This window comes from Pelobates fuscus, chromosome 3 (genome assembly GCF_036172605.1).
Source record: "Pelobates fuscus isolate aPelFus1 chromosome 3, aPelFus1.pri, whole genome shotgun sequence".
NCBI lineage: Eukaryota > Metazoa > Chordata > Amphibia > Anura > Pelobatidae > Pelobates > Pelobates fuscus.
This window is the reverse complement of record NC_086319.1, coordinates 72,621,140-72,637,362: the sequence shown is the minus strand read 5'-3', so window position 1 is coordinate 72,637,362 and position 16,223 is coordinate 72,621,140. Positions and strand designations below refer to the sequence as shown.

The following is a 16,223-nucleotide window of genomic DNA, read 5'->3' as shown; positions in this document are numbered from 1 at the left end:
CTTACACTTGTTACCACCTCCCCCTGTGCCAATACACCATGACAACAAAAAGTTATCTTGATTGGACCCACTGAGGGTTAACTTTTATTTATTTTTACATTTTAATTTATTTAGTTAGTTACTTAAATATTTGTAAAATATTTATTTATTTTGCTAGGGTGGGTAGAAGTTATTAGGGAAATTGGGGGATTTAATGTTAGGCTAGTTAGGGGTAAACAGTAAAAAAAAAAGGTTTTAAAAAGTTTAAAAAAAGTTGTAAAATAGTAAAAAAAAAAGTTTAAAACAGGGAAAAAAATGGTACAGTACTTGGTACAGGCTAGCAAAAAAATTATCCCACGCTATGGTTCAAAATATGCCTTTTGAAACACCCTGGGGTGTCTTCTTTGGGAAATGGTATGGCTTTGTGAAGTAATTGGAAAAAATTCCAAATTGGGGCATGGACACATCATAAAAATTCAGACTTAAAGGACCACTATAGGCACCCAGACCACTTCAGTTTAATGAAGTGGTCTGGGTGCCAGGTCCCTCTAGTTTCAACCCTGCAGCTGAAAACATAACTGAGGGTTAGTCCAGCCTCTAGTGGCCGTCTCACTGACAGCGGCTAGAGGCTCTGCCGCGATTATCACTGTGAAAATCACAGTGAGAAGACGCTTGACGTCCATAGGAAAGCATTGAGTAATGCTTTCCTATGGACGGTTTGAATGCACGCGTGGCTCTTGCTTCGCATGCGCATTTAGCACTGACGTCGGCAGGAGGAGGAGAGTTCCCTAGTGCCGAGGGAGCCCGGCGCTGGAGAAAGGTTAGTGGCTGAAGGGGTTTTAACCCCTTCAGCTCAGCAGGAGGTGGGCCGTGAGGGTGGGGGGGGGGTACCTAAAGATAGTTCCAGGAAAACTAATTTCGGGAATTAATTTTGTTTAGTTTTTCAATTATTTTGCATTTTTTTGTAAAAAATTAGAATTTATATGTGTATTTGTCACATCAAATTAAAGCCCTCTTTGCCCTCTAAAAACACGGTATATAATATGTGTTACAATAAATGAGAGATGCAAATTGCAGTTTAACACAAACAGCTTCTGAAGCTGTGTCCTTAAGGGGTTAATAATATATAATTTACCTGATCCAAATTTGAAATTCACTTTATTCTCTTGGAATTCCTAATTTATCAAACAACTCTGATATTGTTGTTAGGAAATAAAATTACAGGCTGCAGAATTTATAAACATCTACCAATAGTTTGACTAACATGTATTTTTTTATTTGTTCCATAAAGCCTGCACTGGTTTTCGTTTACGCCCGGTTGCTGGCTTGCTGTCATCTCGGGATTTCTTGGCTGGACTGGCATTCAGGGTCTTTCACTCTACACAGTATATTCGCCACTGCTCAAAACCAATGTATACTCCGGAACCGTAAGTTAAATTCTGTGCCACTATATGCTCATGGATCAAAGGTGCTTTTTCACCAAATCAAATGCCTTTTCTTAAGAAAGCCTTAGAACAGGCATAGGCAACCTTCGGCACTCCAGATGTTTTGGACTACACCTCCCATGATGCTTTGCCAGCATTAAAGGTGTAAGAGCATTATGGGGGATGTAGTCCAAAACATCTGAAGTGCCGAAGGTTGCCTATCCCTGCTTTAGAACATATGGTAGATCTGTAATTTTATTCTTTTGTTTTTTTCAACAATTTTAAAAGTTTACTAAACTATTATTGCTCCTTTGAAAACATACACATTCATTTACCTCTGATCTTTCTTTGGGTCACATGGCTGTTTGCTAGAATTATTCACACCCAAAATCAGAATAGAGTAAAATAGAGTAAAATTTTATACAATTTAGATATTATGTCCTTGTATTTCCTATGGATGATATTCCCAATGTTATGTAGTGTTATAGAAGTGACACATTTACAGAACATTTTTAACAAATAGTTTTTACAAATATTCTTTATTGAAATTATCCCTGAAATATGTTTTACAGAGATATAATATAGGAAAAAAATATTACTGAGTTTGTTTTCTTTTTCTAAAATATAAATGACCAAACATAATTAATTCACTAGGTTTTACAAAAGCCAACTAACAAACAAACTGGAGTACAGATCCACTGATTGTACTGTGAGATAGATGAAAAATGTTTGTTTTTTTAAGAACTCCGCATTACGGTAGTGTAGAATTTGAAAAACAGAAGATTAGAACCTCGAAATCTCCCATCATAACTGTGTGCAAAATTAAACTGCTGCATATACGTCTATATTTAAAGTAGAAAAGAACCAGTCCATATTCTTCTAATGAAAACAGTCCAAGCTGGATATCTACCTCACTTATAACCTTTCAGGGAACCTCTTTTTCCACTAAAATGGCATGTTTTTAATATAATGTCTCAATTTATCATAAACCTCCCCAATATCATGGTTTTTACTTACTAGATCGTGTAATACACTCACACACGTATATTAAAATTCATCACCTGTTTTAACAGAGATATTTGTCATGAATTGTTGGGACACGCACCACTTTTTGCTGATCCGAGTTTTGCTCAGTTTTCACAAGTAAGTATTATTTCGTTCTTGTGGTCTTAATAACAGAAAGTAACGCTTCAATGTATCTGTTTAACACGTTGGGAAGTAATAAAGTTAATATCATAGCATATATTACTTACATTAGCATGCTTTATTGGCAAAAGACATAGGTCTGCACGTCTGCTGCATAAACAAGTCATGAGTCAGGACTGGACAAAAAAATAATAGGTCAATCTTTACAATTTGCTGAGATTTCTCTATTTTGGTGTATGGCCAGTTGATGGGATGGGTTGAACTATGCTGAGCTGAAAGATTGGTAGCCTTCTGGTGTAACGTAACGAGTTTTGAGTAATTAATGATTCCACTGTGATAACCAAAACTAAATCTTTAAATTATATATTTTCAGGAAATTGGATTGGCCTCTCTTGGTGCTCCCGATGAGTACATTGAAATGCTTGCTACGGTAAAGTACATGAATCATTCTTTAATAATTTTTATCCGCTAAATAATTTTATCTATGCATATTTTCTTGTTTAAGGAATCCAGATAACAGTTTTATAGATAATGACTTCTTCTTCGGGACAAAAGAAGATACTTAATTGAGTAGGAAACAAAATTAATTACATCAATGCTAAAATGGAATGCTATAGCAACAAAATGTGTAGGCTTTCTAATCCTATTCCTTTAACCCCTTAAGGACCAAACTTCTGGAATAAAAGGGAATCATGACATGTCACACATGTCACGTGTCCTTAAGGGGTTAATGTAGTGTTTTGTTTTTTTTTCTTTACAAGTCTCATGGCAAAATGTTATGTTGCAGAGAGAGTATATGCCATTGCGAACGCTTTACATCTACTGAAGTGCGTTTCTATTTTCATTGCTAGGTATACTGGTTTACTGCGGAGTTTGGGATTTGTAAGCAAGGTGATAAGCTGAAAGCATATGGAGCTGGGTTGCTCTCATCATTTGGAGAATTGCAGGTATGAATCAGTGTACCTTCCTGTTAAAGGAAATAATGTCACGTGAGGCTTTGTTCTCATGGTTTGTTATGATATCTACAGAACGGCTTAAAGGCGCTATTTTCCTATAATATGCAGTTTATCAATGTGTACACTAATGGTTATAGTGTGAATTGTATGTGTGTGCGTATGTGGGTACATGTGTGTGTTTCCAAATGCTAGCATTGTTTGTATAGCATCCATAGTAGTAGATGTTATTATTAATGATTTTTTGCACAGTATTGCTTGACAGATAAACCCGAGTTTAAACCCTTTGAGCCAGAGAAGACTGCAAAGCAAACGTACCCAATCACAGAATTTCAACCAATTTATTTTATTGCTGAAAGTTTTGAAGACGCAAAGGAAAAAGTCAGGTAAATAAAATGTACATTTTATTTATTATGTCACTATCTCCTCTTATTTAAAGCGATAGTCAACTTAGAAAAGGTTTTCCAATGGTCAATTCTCCAAGTTGGGCAAATAAAGTCGCATTCCCCTGTTTACATCTTAAATTAAAAAGAACATTAAAAACTACAACAAATTTGGGGAAACTGATACAGAATTCAGTCTTTAAGAATTGTCTAATGTGCAAAATGTTGGATGGAACTTATATTAGCTGATACCAAATCATTCCTGAGAAAATGTGCACATATTGTCTGTAATAAATAATCAGAGTGCAAATTCTGGTCAGATTTTGATATAGATTGGACAAGTTGTATGGCCGTACATTACCTACGAAAGGATCCCCAAAGCATGTAAAGTCTGGTCACATTAATTATGTAATAGCAACAGACAGACACAAGCATATTTTAGGATTTCATTCTTCTGGAGTTTTACATTAAAAACCTAATACACTACAATAACTACTGCCATTAGTAGTAAAATCATGGTTATTGGTGAAGTGTGAATTGTTGGCAATTCAAAGTGATTTTTCAAAGTGAATTTTGGGCCAAAATAAATGAACTCGAAAAATTCTCCAAATTAACTATTTCAAACTTCATCTATTTTTGGTCATCTTCCAAGCTCTGTTATTATCTCACTGTTACTTCTTAAGTGTGTTGTGTAGGTGACCATTATGTAAATATGTTTCAATATTTTAATAGAAAATTCGCAGCCATCATTCCGCGCCCGTTCTCCGTTCGTTATAATCCATACACGCAAAGCATTGAGGTGCTGGATAACGTGCAGCAACTGAAAAATCTTGCCGACTGCATTAACGGTAAGATATCAACTAATAAAATACTTTGTTAAGTTCATTATCAGCCAACTGCACGGAAGATCACTTTACGAAAGAATACATGACATGAATACACCACCAACACAACGAACGAATATACTTAAATTTCACAAATTAGATATGCAAGATGTACGTTAACAACACCATGTTTCCGTTGCGTGAAATCTAATCAGTGTTATTTAAACATTTCATTTTTTTTTAATCATTTAAACTCAAACATTACTGGTGTCATTGCCTTTGTGTGTATTATTTTGTAATGAATACATATTATATACACTTTTTTCAGTGCATCTTTCGCACAGAGCAAGAGTAAGACAGGAGATGCATTAAAAAGTGTTACATGTAATCGGTTATTTTCTGTAATAGTAACAAAGATAACAGATTTCCTTTAAGAATCGTATAACAATTCAGCAGGCAGCAATATATGTCAAAATCTATAAACCGTTTTCACTCTAGTATCTTCACCATAGGCGTATGCAGGAAATTTGCCAAGTGAGCTTAGTCATACCCTACTACAGAGCCAAATGCGCTCCACTCCCCTTGTATAGGTCCCTGTGGGTACTGTTGAGTTTGACTTAGCTTGTTATGGTTTTTTTTTTAAGAAAATATATATTCTGTATGCACATTGTTAGCCATAAAATAAAAAATAAAAAATACTATTTTTAAGCAAGGTTTAGATGGTTCTTTTCTCTGCTTGCACGCTCCAATTTTACGTGTGTTATATCAAGAATGATTCAGCTTTACTATAATTTAGGCAGACTACTACATAGCTATGTAGAGTTATCCAGGCATGCCGCAGCGTTAGAGGTTAAATTCAAGTCACTTCTCATTACACGTTTGCTCTGCATTCCTCGCCCAGCCTTAATTTATCTGATGACACAGGCATCACTATAGAGCGGACACAAGCAATTTAAGTAATAGTTGAAATAATGGGTATTTCTTTTCTCCTTAAAGGTGAAATTGGGATCCTCTGCAGCGCGCTGAGAAAACTGGAGTGAAAATGATTTGAATCCAATGTCCGCAATGACTTTTTTTGTGATTAATGTTGATGCATATGCCATTTTAAATGGACCAGTATATCATTTGTTAAGGCAATTCTTCATTTTGATTGAATGTTCTGATTTGCCATGAAGATTTCAGATATAAAAGTAGCTTCTGTATAAAGCTTTTGATATAATGCTGTGTTTTTATGCAATAACCGTCTTTGAAGCGTGTAGTTATTATTTTATTTATAAAGCTTCAATATATTTCTCAGTGCTGCACAATTAGTAATCAAAAGATTGCAAGCAAATGAAGATGAAGGATGTCAGTCAGTCAAGCAAGTAGAAGAGGTGCAAATTAACCTTTTAATATGACTCTACAGTCTAATGGATTAAGCTTACAGTATAACAGTATATTTTATAGCCTGCCTGCTCTAGAATCTTTATTTTTTCATGGAATTTTTCAGTAAATCATTATCTGTATAATATCTATATAAACATTACCCAATAAAGTACAGATACCATAAAACGTCTTCCTGCAATTATATTACTTTCATATTTGTCAACATAAAATTTGTCAACTGTGTAATATGAATGTCGCTGATTCTAATTATTACACAGGGTATATTAATGAGTTATTAGATTTTTTGCATTCAGTTTCAAACAAGTCGTGATTGGTCTTAATTTTGGGCTGTCAGAAAATCATCTGAATTCCGAAATTCCGTATCACCATAAGACCGAATCACAAAACAACTGAAACTAGGAATGAATTTATCATTTTGCTTGTTTCGTCATTTGGAGTACCATTCGTGGTCCAAAAAAAATATAAAAAGATTACTGATGGGGAAAAAATATGATTGATGGTTAGAAGTCAGCAACTAAATGTTGATTTTGTAATAGAGGGGGGAAGAGGAAGAACAGTAGAAACAAAAACTACAGACAAGACTGAGGTTAAAAAGTGACAACTCACTGGTTATAGCTCTTTAAAACCCTGAGTTGGCACTTTTTAACCTCCAAACCTATCTACGTTATTGCACCATTGGTCCCCTCTGCGTTTGTTTTTTTCATATGCTGATGATGATTTGACCCAAGACATCACATTAATACCTGAAGAAAAGTGAAATCTATAGACTTTCAGCACTTGTTTTTGGTACCTTTTTGTATTTTTTTAATATTTAGTTTATTTATTTGTACTATTTGGCACACCCTGTATCCATTGTTCTGTATCTGCATATTACTTAGAGATGCTAGGCTTGACACAATGCCTACATTGGTAATCTGGAACAAGCCAAGAAAAAAAGAGATGTACAGAGGTATTCACTAAAGAGAGAATTACTAAGAAATCTAAGTGAATTTAAAGAGAATTTAAACATTTAGCCCAAACTAGAAATATTCTGCAAGTCAATTCTGTTCTCAGTTTGCCTTACATCTGAAATTCACTTTGATTTCCCTGAAATTGTAACTTTAGTGAAGAACCCGAATAGAATAGCACAAAAACAATAAAACAAGCCAAGGTTAAGGAATGCAAACAGCAGGATAAAGAAGGACTAGCTACCACAATGTGAACAATGACAGGCAAAAATCTGTTGAAAAAGACAACTCTCACTCAAACTAGGAGGGTCATCAGGAGGTATTGTGACAGTTCTCTCCTCCATAGGGGAAAGTCTTGCTTATGATTTCCAAAAACTAAAATGTGAAGATTGGGCAGTATATAAAATATATTAAATGAAAACTTCATGTTCAATAATAAATCCAACTCATTCCACCACACATCTCTCGGTATGTAATCACAAAACACTTGATGACCACTTTCAGATATTTGATTGATGCCGCCACACGGTTTTAAGCATATACATGTAAAACAAAAATACAGGAGAAATCACATATTCCCAGTGTATAATGTAAAAGTCCAGGTAAAAATCCAGGTTAATGATGCGGGATAAAAGGAATCCCATTGAACATGTAAATAGCTCTATGATAATCTGTTTATTGGCATCATCGTGCAAAGGACAGAAGGTCCTCCATTAATATTTCCAGAAAGGTGATTGTGCCTTCAGCTGAGGAAAAGGGTCCTAATATTACAGACACCTGTGATGACTAATTCTTTACCTGAATGAGTTGTTTTGGAATATATAATTTTTTGAAAATGTCTGAATGTTTTTTGGGGTGGTGAAAACAGAATATTAAATGAAAGATAATATTTAGTAACAGCTTGTTGACCCAAGGAAAAATCTGACTGCCTTTTTTAGTCCAGTGGGATTGTATTTCTTTTATGTCCTTTTTCGATCAGCAACAGAATTGGATAAGTTGAAGGTTTAACTTGATAAACATAAGGCTTTTTTTTTAAAACATAAATTGCTATGTAACTAAGTAACTAGTTTAATAAACTATGTGTTTGTCAAATTTATTTTATTTTGGAATAATTTTCCACAGACCTTTTGAAGGATTTAAATCAGAGACTTCGATGTATTGTTGTCAGGATCGGGACAGGGATCCAACACGCAGAGTACAAACAGTAGCCAGATACGTATACCGGACCTTAGAATGGCCGGACTAACGTAAGTAGTACAGTATAGAATGGTCAAAGACAAGCCGAGGTCGAGGGTAACAGAAGACAGGTAAGCGAGAGACAAGCCGAATCAAGGGTAACAGAGATAAGCAGAGTAAGGTAAACAAGCCGGGTCAAAACCAAAAGGGATAATAGAATACACAAGCACTGAGTGACTAGAACAAGCTAGAACCACGACAGGGCAATGAGCTAATGAAAGAAGCTCTGTTAAATACCCTGTTCAGAGCAGTAACCACGCCTCCAAGGCGTCCTGATTGGTCCTGCAGCCATTGACTGACAGGTTGTTCCGGGGGAGTGTCCTGATGACTACTTCCTGCCTAGATGCTGTAAAAGGCAGTCACTCCCTCGCGGCCGGCCTAGCATGACCGGGTAGACCGCGGGGAAGGGAGCCATCAGACCGTCTGGATGGAGGAACAGCTAAGTCTCTACCTCTTTCGGAGGTAGAGACCACAGGTACCCTGACAATTGTCTAGGTCGAGTTGTCCAAAAAAACACCACCGTGCAAAAGCAAAAAAGCAACACCTTCCTCAAAGGTCCTCATGGAAAAATGTATTGATACAGATTTTATTAAGGAGTTTACACATAGTTTTATAGCCTGACATCCTATACTTATTATGGGACAGGGTCAGAGAATTAGAATCACATTACAAACTGTGAGAATATTTCTGGCTATAATAATTTAAAGCAACATTTCTAGCTAATACAATCTAAACACACACACCATTTTTGGGGTAGATTTATTTTCTTGCTTCCCACCAAATCCTTTTCTCTCCAGCCCGTAGGTCGGTGCAGACATTCCTTCCTGATTTTTTTTTCTCTACAATTTTGTTTTTCATATGGTAGTTGTACCTATATTTTCCTGCTTGACTGGCTCTATGTGAACTGGCATTGATCTGATCAGTCATATTCATGATAATGAAGAAATATACTCCATTCCCTGCCTCTGCTGGTTGGTATGCAGATATACTACTTCTTAGATTCGACAAGAAGGAATAGGAAATATTTTTTGTCCTGTTTTACTTACTTAGCAAGATACACAAACATCTAGTATTAATTTCACGTGTCTTCATTAATTATAAAAATACAATTTTTACTTTGTCTTCTTAATCTAAAAACTATACACAGAAAATTACACACAGAACAATGGCGTCTAAAATAAATTCTCATTCGCCATGTCATTATGATCCTTGTTAGATATGGCTGGGTTGTGAATTAAAAATAAAACAGGTTACAGAATAGATTAGATTCTGTAACAGAATGGAATACATTTTCTTCCAGACTCAATTTGCCTGATGTGTTTGTGTATTAATTTAGCACTGAACTGTAGCAAAATAAGAAACCAGTTAACATACACAAACTATGATGACTATAGCCACGTTTTCTAAATTGGCTATTATTGACTACATTTTGCACTATTTAGTCAATAAACTCCCATCTGTTGACGTACCAACCTGCAGCCAATGATGTGGTTGAATGAACAATAAATTGGTCATAAAGTGGAACAATAGTAAAGACAAAAAAGGAATTGGGGGCACACCAGTAACCAGCATTCTGCAGGAAAGGTGCTGGTGTAATGAATAATATTTTGAATTCTAAAGGTTGCTCTACCTTTTTTATTAGCATTCTAGAATAATAGATTTTATATATAAAGAGCAATTTTGGATAGTTCTAAAATTTGAGGAATGTCCACATAGTAACTGCTTCATGCCATAAAATAGGTTTCACAAATTCATCAGACTGTTAATCCTTACCTTTGGCTGTATCTCACATTCAGAACCTTGGACAGTGCAGTGTTCTGTTCTCCTTAGGTTTATGGGCAACTGGAGCCTTCTGGAGTAGACTTGCACAATGGCCAGTCTGGAACGTTGTATATCTGGTCTTAGAACGCTGGAAAATATGTAAGAAGATCGGTTCTGACGTCAAGTACTAACCAGTTACATTGAGGACGTTCCTGGAAAGCTCTAAAAATGTAGATCTGTCCAAAATTGCTCTTTATGAATACAATCTATTATTTTCTAGAATGCTAATAAAATGAGTAGAGTAACATTTAATAAAGTCACTATGCTTAGGAGCACATAAATAATACACTTGACTTTTCAAACTATTATTCCAGTGACATTATGAGCAACCATGAATTGAAGAAAAACTAACATTTTATACATTTTGGCTCCTGATCCTGCTTTCTTTTTTTAGACTATACAATGCGGTGATTCACCTTAGCAGAACTGAAAGAGATGTAAATTGGGCAAGGAATGAATATTCATAGACTTATTTCCACTAACACTATAAAATGTCTGGGAGCTTACTGGGAGGTTACTCAGTTCATGTCACATAGAGCATTAGGCTGTTCTACAAATTCAACCTCTTTACAGATCCTATCCAAGAGTCTATCAGTGAATCCAGTTGATTAAGGTAGCTGTCTGTCAGATCCCATTCCTGAGAGTATACTTTGCCATTCGTAATACCTTGCATCCAGGGAAACATTCGCAATGAAATCTGACATGGGAGCCTCTCAGAGTGTTCAAGGTAACACTGAAGATGATCTGAATGAGAAGGATATCCTGGGAGGACTTCACATAGCTGGATCAGTGGACAGGAACATGGAGCCAGATCATGGAGAGAGAAGATCATTAAATTTCGTGTTCACATTGAAGAATTCCAGCACCTGTGGCCTATCAGCCAGCCTCAGAACCTTGGAGGTAAATACAATCACACAGGAGAGTTTCAAATATTACTGGCATTCTGGGGCATAGAAAGGGCTGTTTCAAAAATCCATGTAACTAAACTTGTCAAGGCTGCATTATAAGTTACAAGCTTATCTTTGGTTTTCAAAGCAGAAATTTAGGAAGTGTAGGGTTGTCTCTGATATGAGAATAATATAATCTTTAATGCATATTAGACAAATGTATGGGAATATTAACAGAAGGAGAGCATAAACAAAATCAGGCGGTGTACACGTTTTCCAGATAATGTTCGCTGACTGATAGTTCTGAGAGTTGTAGTCCAATAGCTGCTGGTAAAGCCTGCTCACCACTTGTTTATGTCAGCAAAATTATTTGCCCTAACCTCATCTCAAAGTCACAATGTACCTTAATAATACATTTTCGTTTTACAAGTCAGTTTATTTCAGATTTTAATTTTAGGTGGTGTGGGGGTAGACGTTTGTTATAAATAAGCAGATATATATTTTATTGATAATTCACAATTTGCATTTTACATTTGCTGTTTAAAGTTTGTGTGGGATATACAAACATTTCCTTGTTTTGTGTATGTCCCCCAGCTGATATCTATTTATGTGACAGTTTTAATTTATTGCATGCAACTTCATTCTGGTTACTTCCTATTTATTGATGAAAATTGTGCTATATTTTAATACGAAGTATTGGGGGGGGGGGGGGAATCTAGGGAAGCTGGATTTTTTTTTTCTTTTTTTTCATTTCAACAGATATTTTCAGTGGAAAAAAATGCCAGGTCATATGTTAAAAGTGTATTCTGGGCAATTTTTTAATTCCCTATAAAATGCCCTCTGAAAAAAATACATTAACATAGTTTTTCACTTAACCCCTTAAGGACCAAACTTCTGGAATAAAAGGGAATCATGACATGTCACACATGTCATGTGTCTTTAAGGGGTTAAACCTCGATTTGTTCTCTGAACAGAAAAAAAAAATCCGAAAAAAATGTCTGAATCTAATTGGAAATCCATATACCTGCTAAAAGTAATTCCAAATGGAATTTAGCTCGCCCAACCAAGTATGCACCAGTTGGTCAGTTGCATTCTTTGCCTGGTTGCAAATCAGTGCTTTTTGCCTCCTTACCCTATACAAAGTATAGGATTCTGTGCAAAGAATAAGGTACAAAGCACCAATTTTAAATTGACTAGAATCTGAAATGTACATTTGAAAATAATAATTGACTTACTTTTTTTGTGAGGTAGTGTTTGCCCAGTGGCAGCAATAACAGTCAGCAGGCAAATGGTTAAAAAAACAAAAACCTCAATAGTGTGAGGGCAAAACAATTGGCAGCTGGTTAGAACTTCCTAGGGGAGTGTAATCAGGTTAATATATATCCGCGTAAATTTCTATTGAAATCTGCACTTTTGTATAATAAAAAAAAGGGGACGCACTATTCACTCGCAAAGCTTTTCAAGCTAACATGCTTTAGGGGTCTGAAGTGCCCCTTTAATAGTGTTTTTGACTGGTGCCATGCAACCACAACACTGCTCACATCCCTCTGTAAAACATCTTCATCAGCACGCTGAGTTGGATTTTAACCTAGAATTTATAAAGCATGTATATATTTGTGGATGATGTAGGGTTGTTAATTTCATTGTTAAAAACATTTTAGATTAATAGAATAAAAAACAGAACATTTTTCACAGATTAAACCTTCCTCTGCATATATTTTCTCTTTAAGAAATTTGATGCCTGCGTCTACCATTTTGAAACGAGACCTACAAGACGGGTAAGGCACAGAGGGGATGGCATTGAGTGTTTTGTGAAATGTGACATCGCAAGTTCTTCAGTGAATTCTCTCATTGCATCTTTAAAAAGAATGGCGGATGATGTGAGAGTGGCCACAGAGGAAAGATGTAAGTATTCATCATGGTTAAATCATCTATCATCCATCTTGTTATGTCTTTGTCTCTATAAGGAAAGTTCCTCTCATTGACTTCTATAAGAAAAAAAACATGAGTGTTAAATTGCGGAATAATAAATTGAGTTAATAAAAAAATAAATACATTTAAAAAAGTGAAAAAAAAACCTGTAGCAGATTGCATCCCAAAATAGCTGACTCCAAAAACAATTTTTGAATATTATTTCAAATTCAGCTATGTTGACCTAAATAAATGTTTATTATAGTTGAATTTTTAATCAAATGTACACTATCGTCAGCTTTATGTAGTTGTTCTGTTGAGTATAAATGCCTTCAGAGAAAAGGCAGTGTTTACATTGCCCCCTAGGGACACCTCCAAGTGGCCACTGGTGTAGATGGCCACTGGAGGTGCTTCTTGGGGCAGTGCTTCACAGTACAGCACTGACATTCAGCGTCTCCACGCTCTGCATGGAAACACTGAATTTTCCTTATAGAGATGCATTGATTCAATGCATCTCTATGAGGAGGTGTTGATTGACCAAAATTACATTTGACCCCGCCCCCATCCCGCCTTCTTGCCGGTTTTAGCCAACCCAATGCTTTCCAATGCAATTCTGATGATGTCACCAAGGAGGCGGATCGGTGGTGGGGAGAGCATGCAGTGCTACCATGTGTATTTTATGCTGTGGGGCAATTAACCCCTTGCATATATTTACAATTATCTCAGTATGTGCAGTGTTTCAAGCTGAAATATTGCACCTACTGACTCTTAGAACCATGACCACTTCATACCACTGGAGTGGTCATGGTGGTTGGAGTTACCCTTAAACAAAAGTGAGAGTTCAAAAAATAATTCAAAGTGAATTTCAAATTTAAGGTCAAAGTAGCCAAACTGGAAATATTCTCTAATTCACTTCGACCTTAAAGGGACAGTATAGGCACAGTAAGGCACCATAACAACTTCATCTAAATTAAGTTGCTATGGTGCCAGGAGCCCCCCAAGTGTACTCTTACCTCAAGGTGTTAAACCCTGAGATCGGTGATGGGGGAATCTTTGGGGTTAAACTGTTCGCGAACGGCTTAATCCCTTGAGGTAAGAGTGCATCCAGTGGCCTACTTGTACCATAACAACTTCATTTAGATTAAGTTGTTATGGTGCCTGGAGCATTCCTAAATTTAAAATCAACTTTGAATTCACACTTTATTGTATAACTCTGTACGTCAACATAAATCTATCATTATTGTGAGCAGCAAAGTTTACCTAAAGAGAAGTCTGCAGCTGATCAGAAGCCAAACAAATCCCCATGGTCTATATAATAATTATATATAATGACAGAGATTTGTGTCCAGTTTACAATATAACCATCACATTTTTAGTTACATCCAGGCCGGTACCTGTACTAGTGCATCATATATGACACAGAATGTTCTTTATTTAGTTATGGACATGACATTAGGTTTGAGACACAGGTTATCATGATTTCATTGCCCCATTCTTTAAAATATACTTAACAAATATTATACAAGCTAAGCCAATGAGTTTGCATCACTTTGGAGAAGATAGAGGTGATACAGTAAATCATTTGTTTTGGCTAGTTTTCTGGACACACCAGTGCCATCAGAGACGTAACGAGCACTAGTATCTGAAATCTTCACTGCAAGACAATTTGAATTGTATTAACAGTTTATTGGACAAATAAAATATATTCTAATATTGCAGATTGTTTCCTTGCAATTCAGCATATAGACAGAGAGCCACGGGATGTGACAAGATGTCTTTACAACCCATCACGTGGCTTATTGGCTTATAATAGCAGGCAAGGAAGAACATTGCTTTTATGTGCCAGGGAGAGGGCACCGTAGTGCCCAACAGCAAGCACAAATACCATTTTGAAAAAAAAATAGATCTATCTTTAGAAGTGTCATAAATTCTACCTTCTACAAAATGTAAAAAAGATGAATTTATAATTCCACGAGAGTGCAATTCCAGATCACTTTCAAGCTAGTCTAATGTGTAGTGTTCTAATGTCAAACCAACACTAGAGGTCACTCTGTATCTATTTGTTGTACTTGGATATAGGATGCTTCCAAAATAAACCTCATTCTCTTTTCATTATTTTGATATCCAAAGCAGAGATTAAAAAAAAATAAAAAATAGTAACATACTAATAAATACAATAAACATAAACATATTTGTGAAAAAACATATACTGCTTTTTGACATACGTTGGAAAATAAACTGATTTATTAAAACATAAAAAATATACAGGTTTATTCATAAAAGTGTGAATTGTTGTAAATTTAATATGAATTCTAGGTCAATTTCAAATCTGAGATCGTAACAACTGAAATTAACTCATCACGGTGATGTTTCCAATTTGGCTATTCTGATCAAAAATATTAAATGCACTGGCAACTAACTGGCAACTAACTTTGAATTTCCCATAATTCATGCTTTAGTGAATAATCCTGACAGTGTATATATAATGCAACCCCACACGATAGTTTGAGCCTTTTTGGGAATTAAATAAATTTTTGATACACTTGACTTATGACAACAACACACAAAGAAAGAGTTGGAGGATGCCATCGCGTAACATATGGGAATAATAGAATATTAGAATAGGTGAAATCACAGAAAATCGTTAAAACTTAACTTATACTAAGTTATAGATAAAAAGGTCCATAATTAGTGGATTAGTGATGGATGTATCACAAACTGAACACAAAAATAGTACCATTTCAAAACGAAAAACAGGACTAAAATTATAATTATAATTAGCTGGTGAGGTAGCTCAGTTGGTAAATACCCTAACTACAAAGCCTATTAAAAAAAAAAAAAGCAAGATTACAGGTTCAAATCCCGGCAGGGTAAGCCCTTCATCCTTCTGAGTTCGATAAAATGACTACCATCAATTAAATAATAATACCATATATTACTATTCAGCTGCCTATTTGGTTAATTCCAAAAAAGTGGTCATTAGAAGAATTTATAGCATTGTGGTAGTGTGATACCACCTCGATCAGAATAAATTGGGGATGACTCACTAATGACACACTTGTTCTGATAAAGTATTAAGATTGTTATGTCTGAAACATCAGACGTTACTTATCAGAATAAAGGCTTGATAAGATAATCACACTTACAGTATCTCACAAAAGTGGGTACACCCCTCACATTTTTGTAAATATTTTATTATATCTCTTCATGTGACTGAAGAAATTACACTCTGCTACAATGTAAAGTAGTAAGTGTACAGCCTGTATAACAGTGTAAATTTGCTGTCCCCTCAAAATAACTCAACACACAGCAATTAATGTCTAAAC

General features: G+C 35.5%; 2 protein-coding genes across 3 annotated transcripts in view; both read left to right on the top strand.

The window, feature by feature from the left end:
* PAH (phenylalanine hydroxylase) overlaps positions 1-6,260 on the top strand; it is a 51,423-nt gene extending 45,163 nt beyond the window's left edge. For both annotated transcript variants that reach the window (XM_063447205.1, XM_063447206.1), the window contains exons 7-13: positions 1,271-1,406; positions 2,477-2,546; positions 2,923-2,979; positions 3,401-3,496; positions 3,755-3,888; positions 4,618-4,733; positions 5,706-6,260. In XM_063447205.1, coding sequence (XP_063303275.1) covers positions 1,271-1,406; positions 2,477-2,546; positions 2,923-2,979; positions 3,401-3,496; positions 3,755-3,888; positions 4,618-4,733; positions 5,706-5,749 — 653 coding nt within the window. In that variant the 3' untranslated portion in view covers positions 5,750-6,260. The remainder of the gene's footprint in view (positions 1-1,270; positions 1,407-2,476; positions 2,547-2,922; positions 2,980-3,400; positions 3,497-3,754; positions 3,889-4,617; positions 4,734-5,705) is intronic.
* A 4,615-nt stretch (positions 6,261-10,875) lies between these two features.
* Positions 10,876-16,223, top strand: part of LOC134602376 (tyrosine 3-monooxygenase-like) — a 51,834-nt gene continuing 46,486 nt past the window's right edge. Inside the window, exons 1-2 of the mRNA XM_063447207.1 lie at positions 10,876-10,999; positions 12,717-12,891. Of these exons, the coding sequence (XP_063303277.1) occupies positions 10,901-10,999; positions 12,717-12,891 (274 nt within the window). The 5' untranslated portion in view covers positions 10,876-10,900. The remainder of the gene's footprint in view (positions 11,000-12,716; positions 12,892-16,223) is intronic.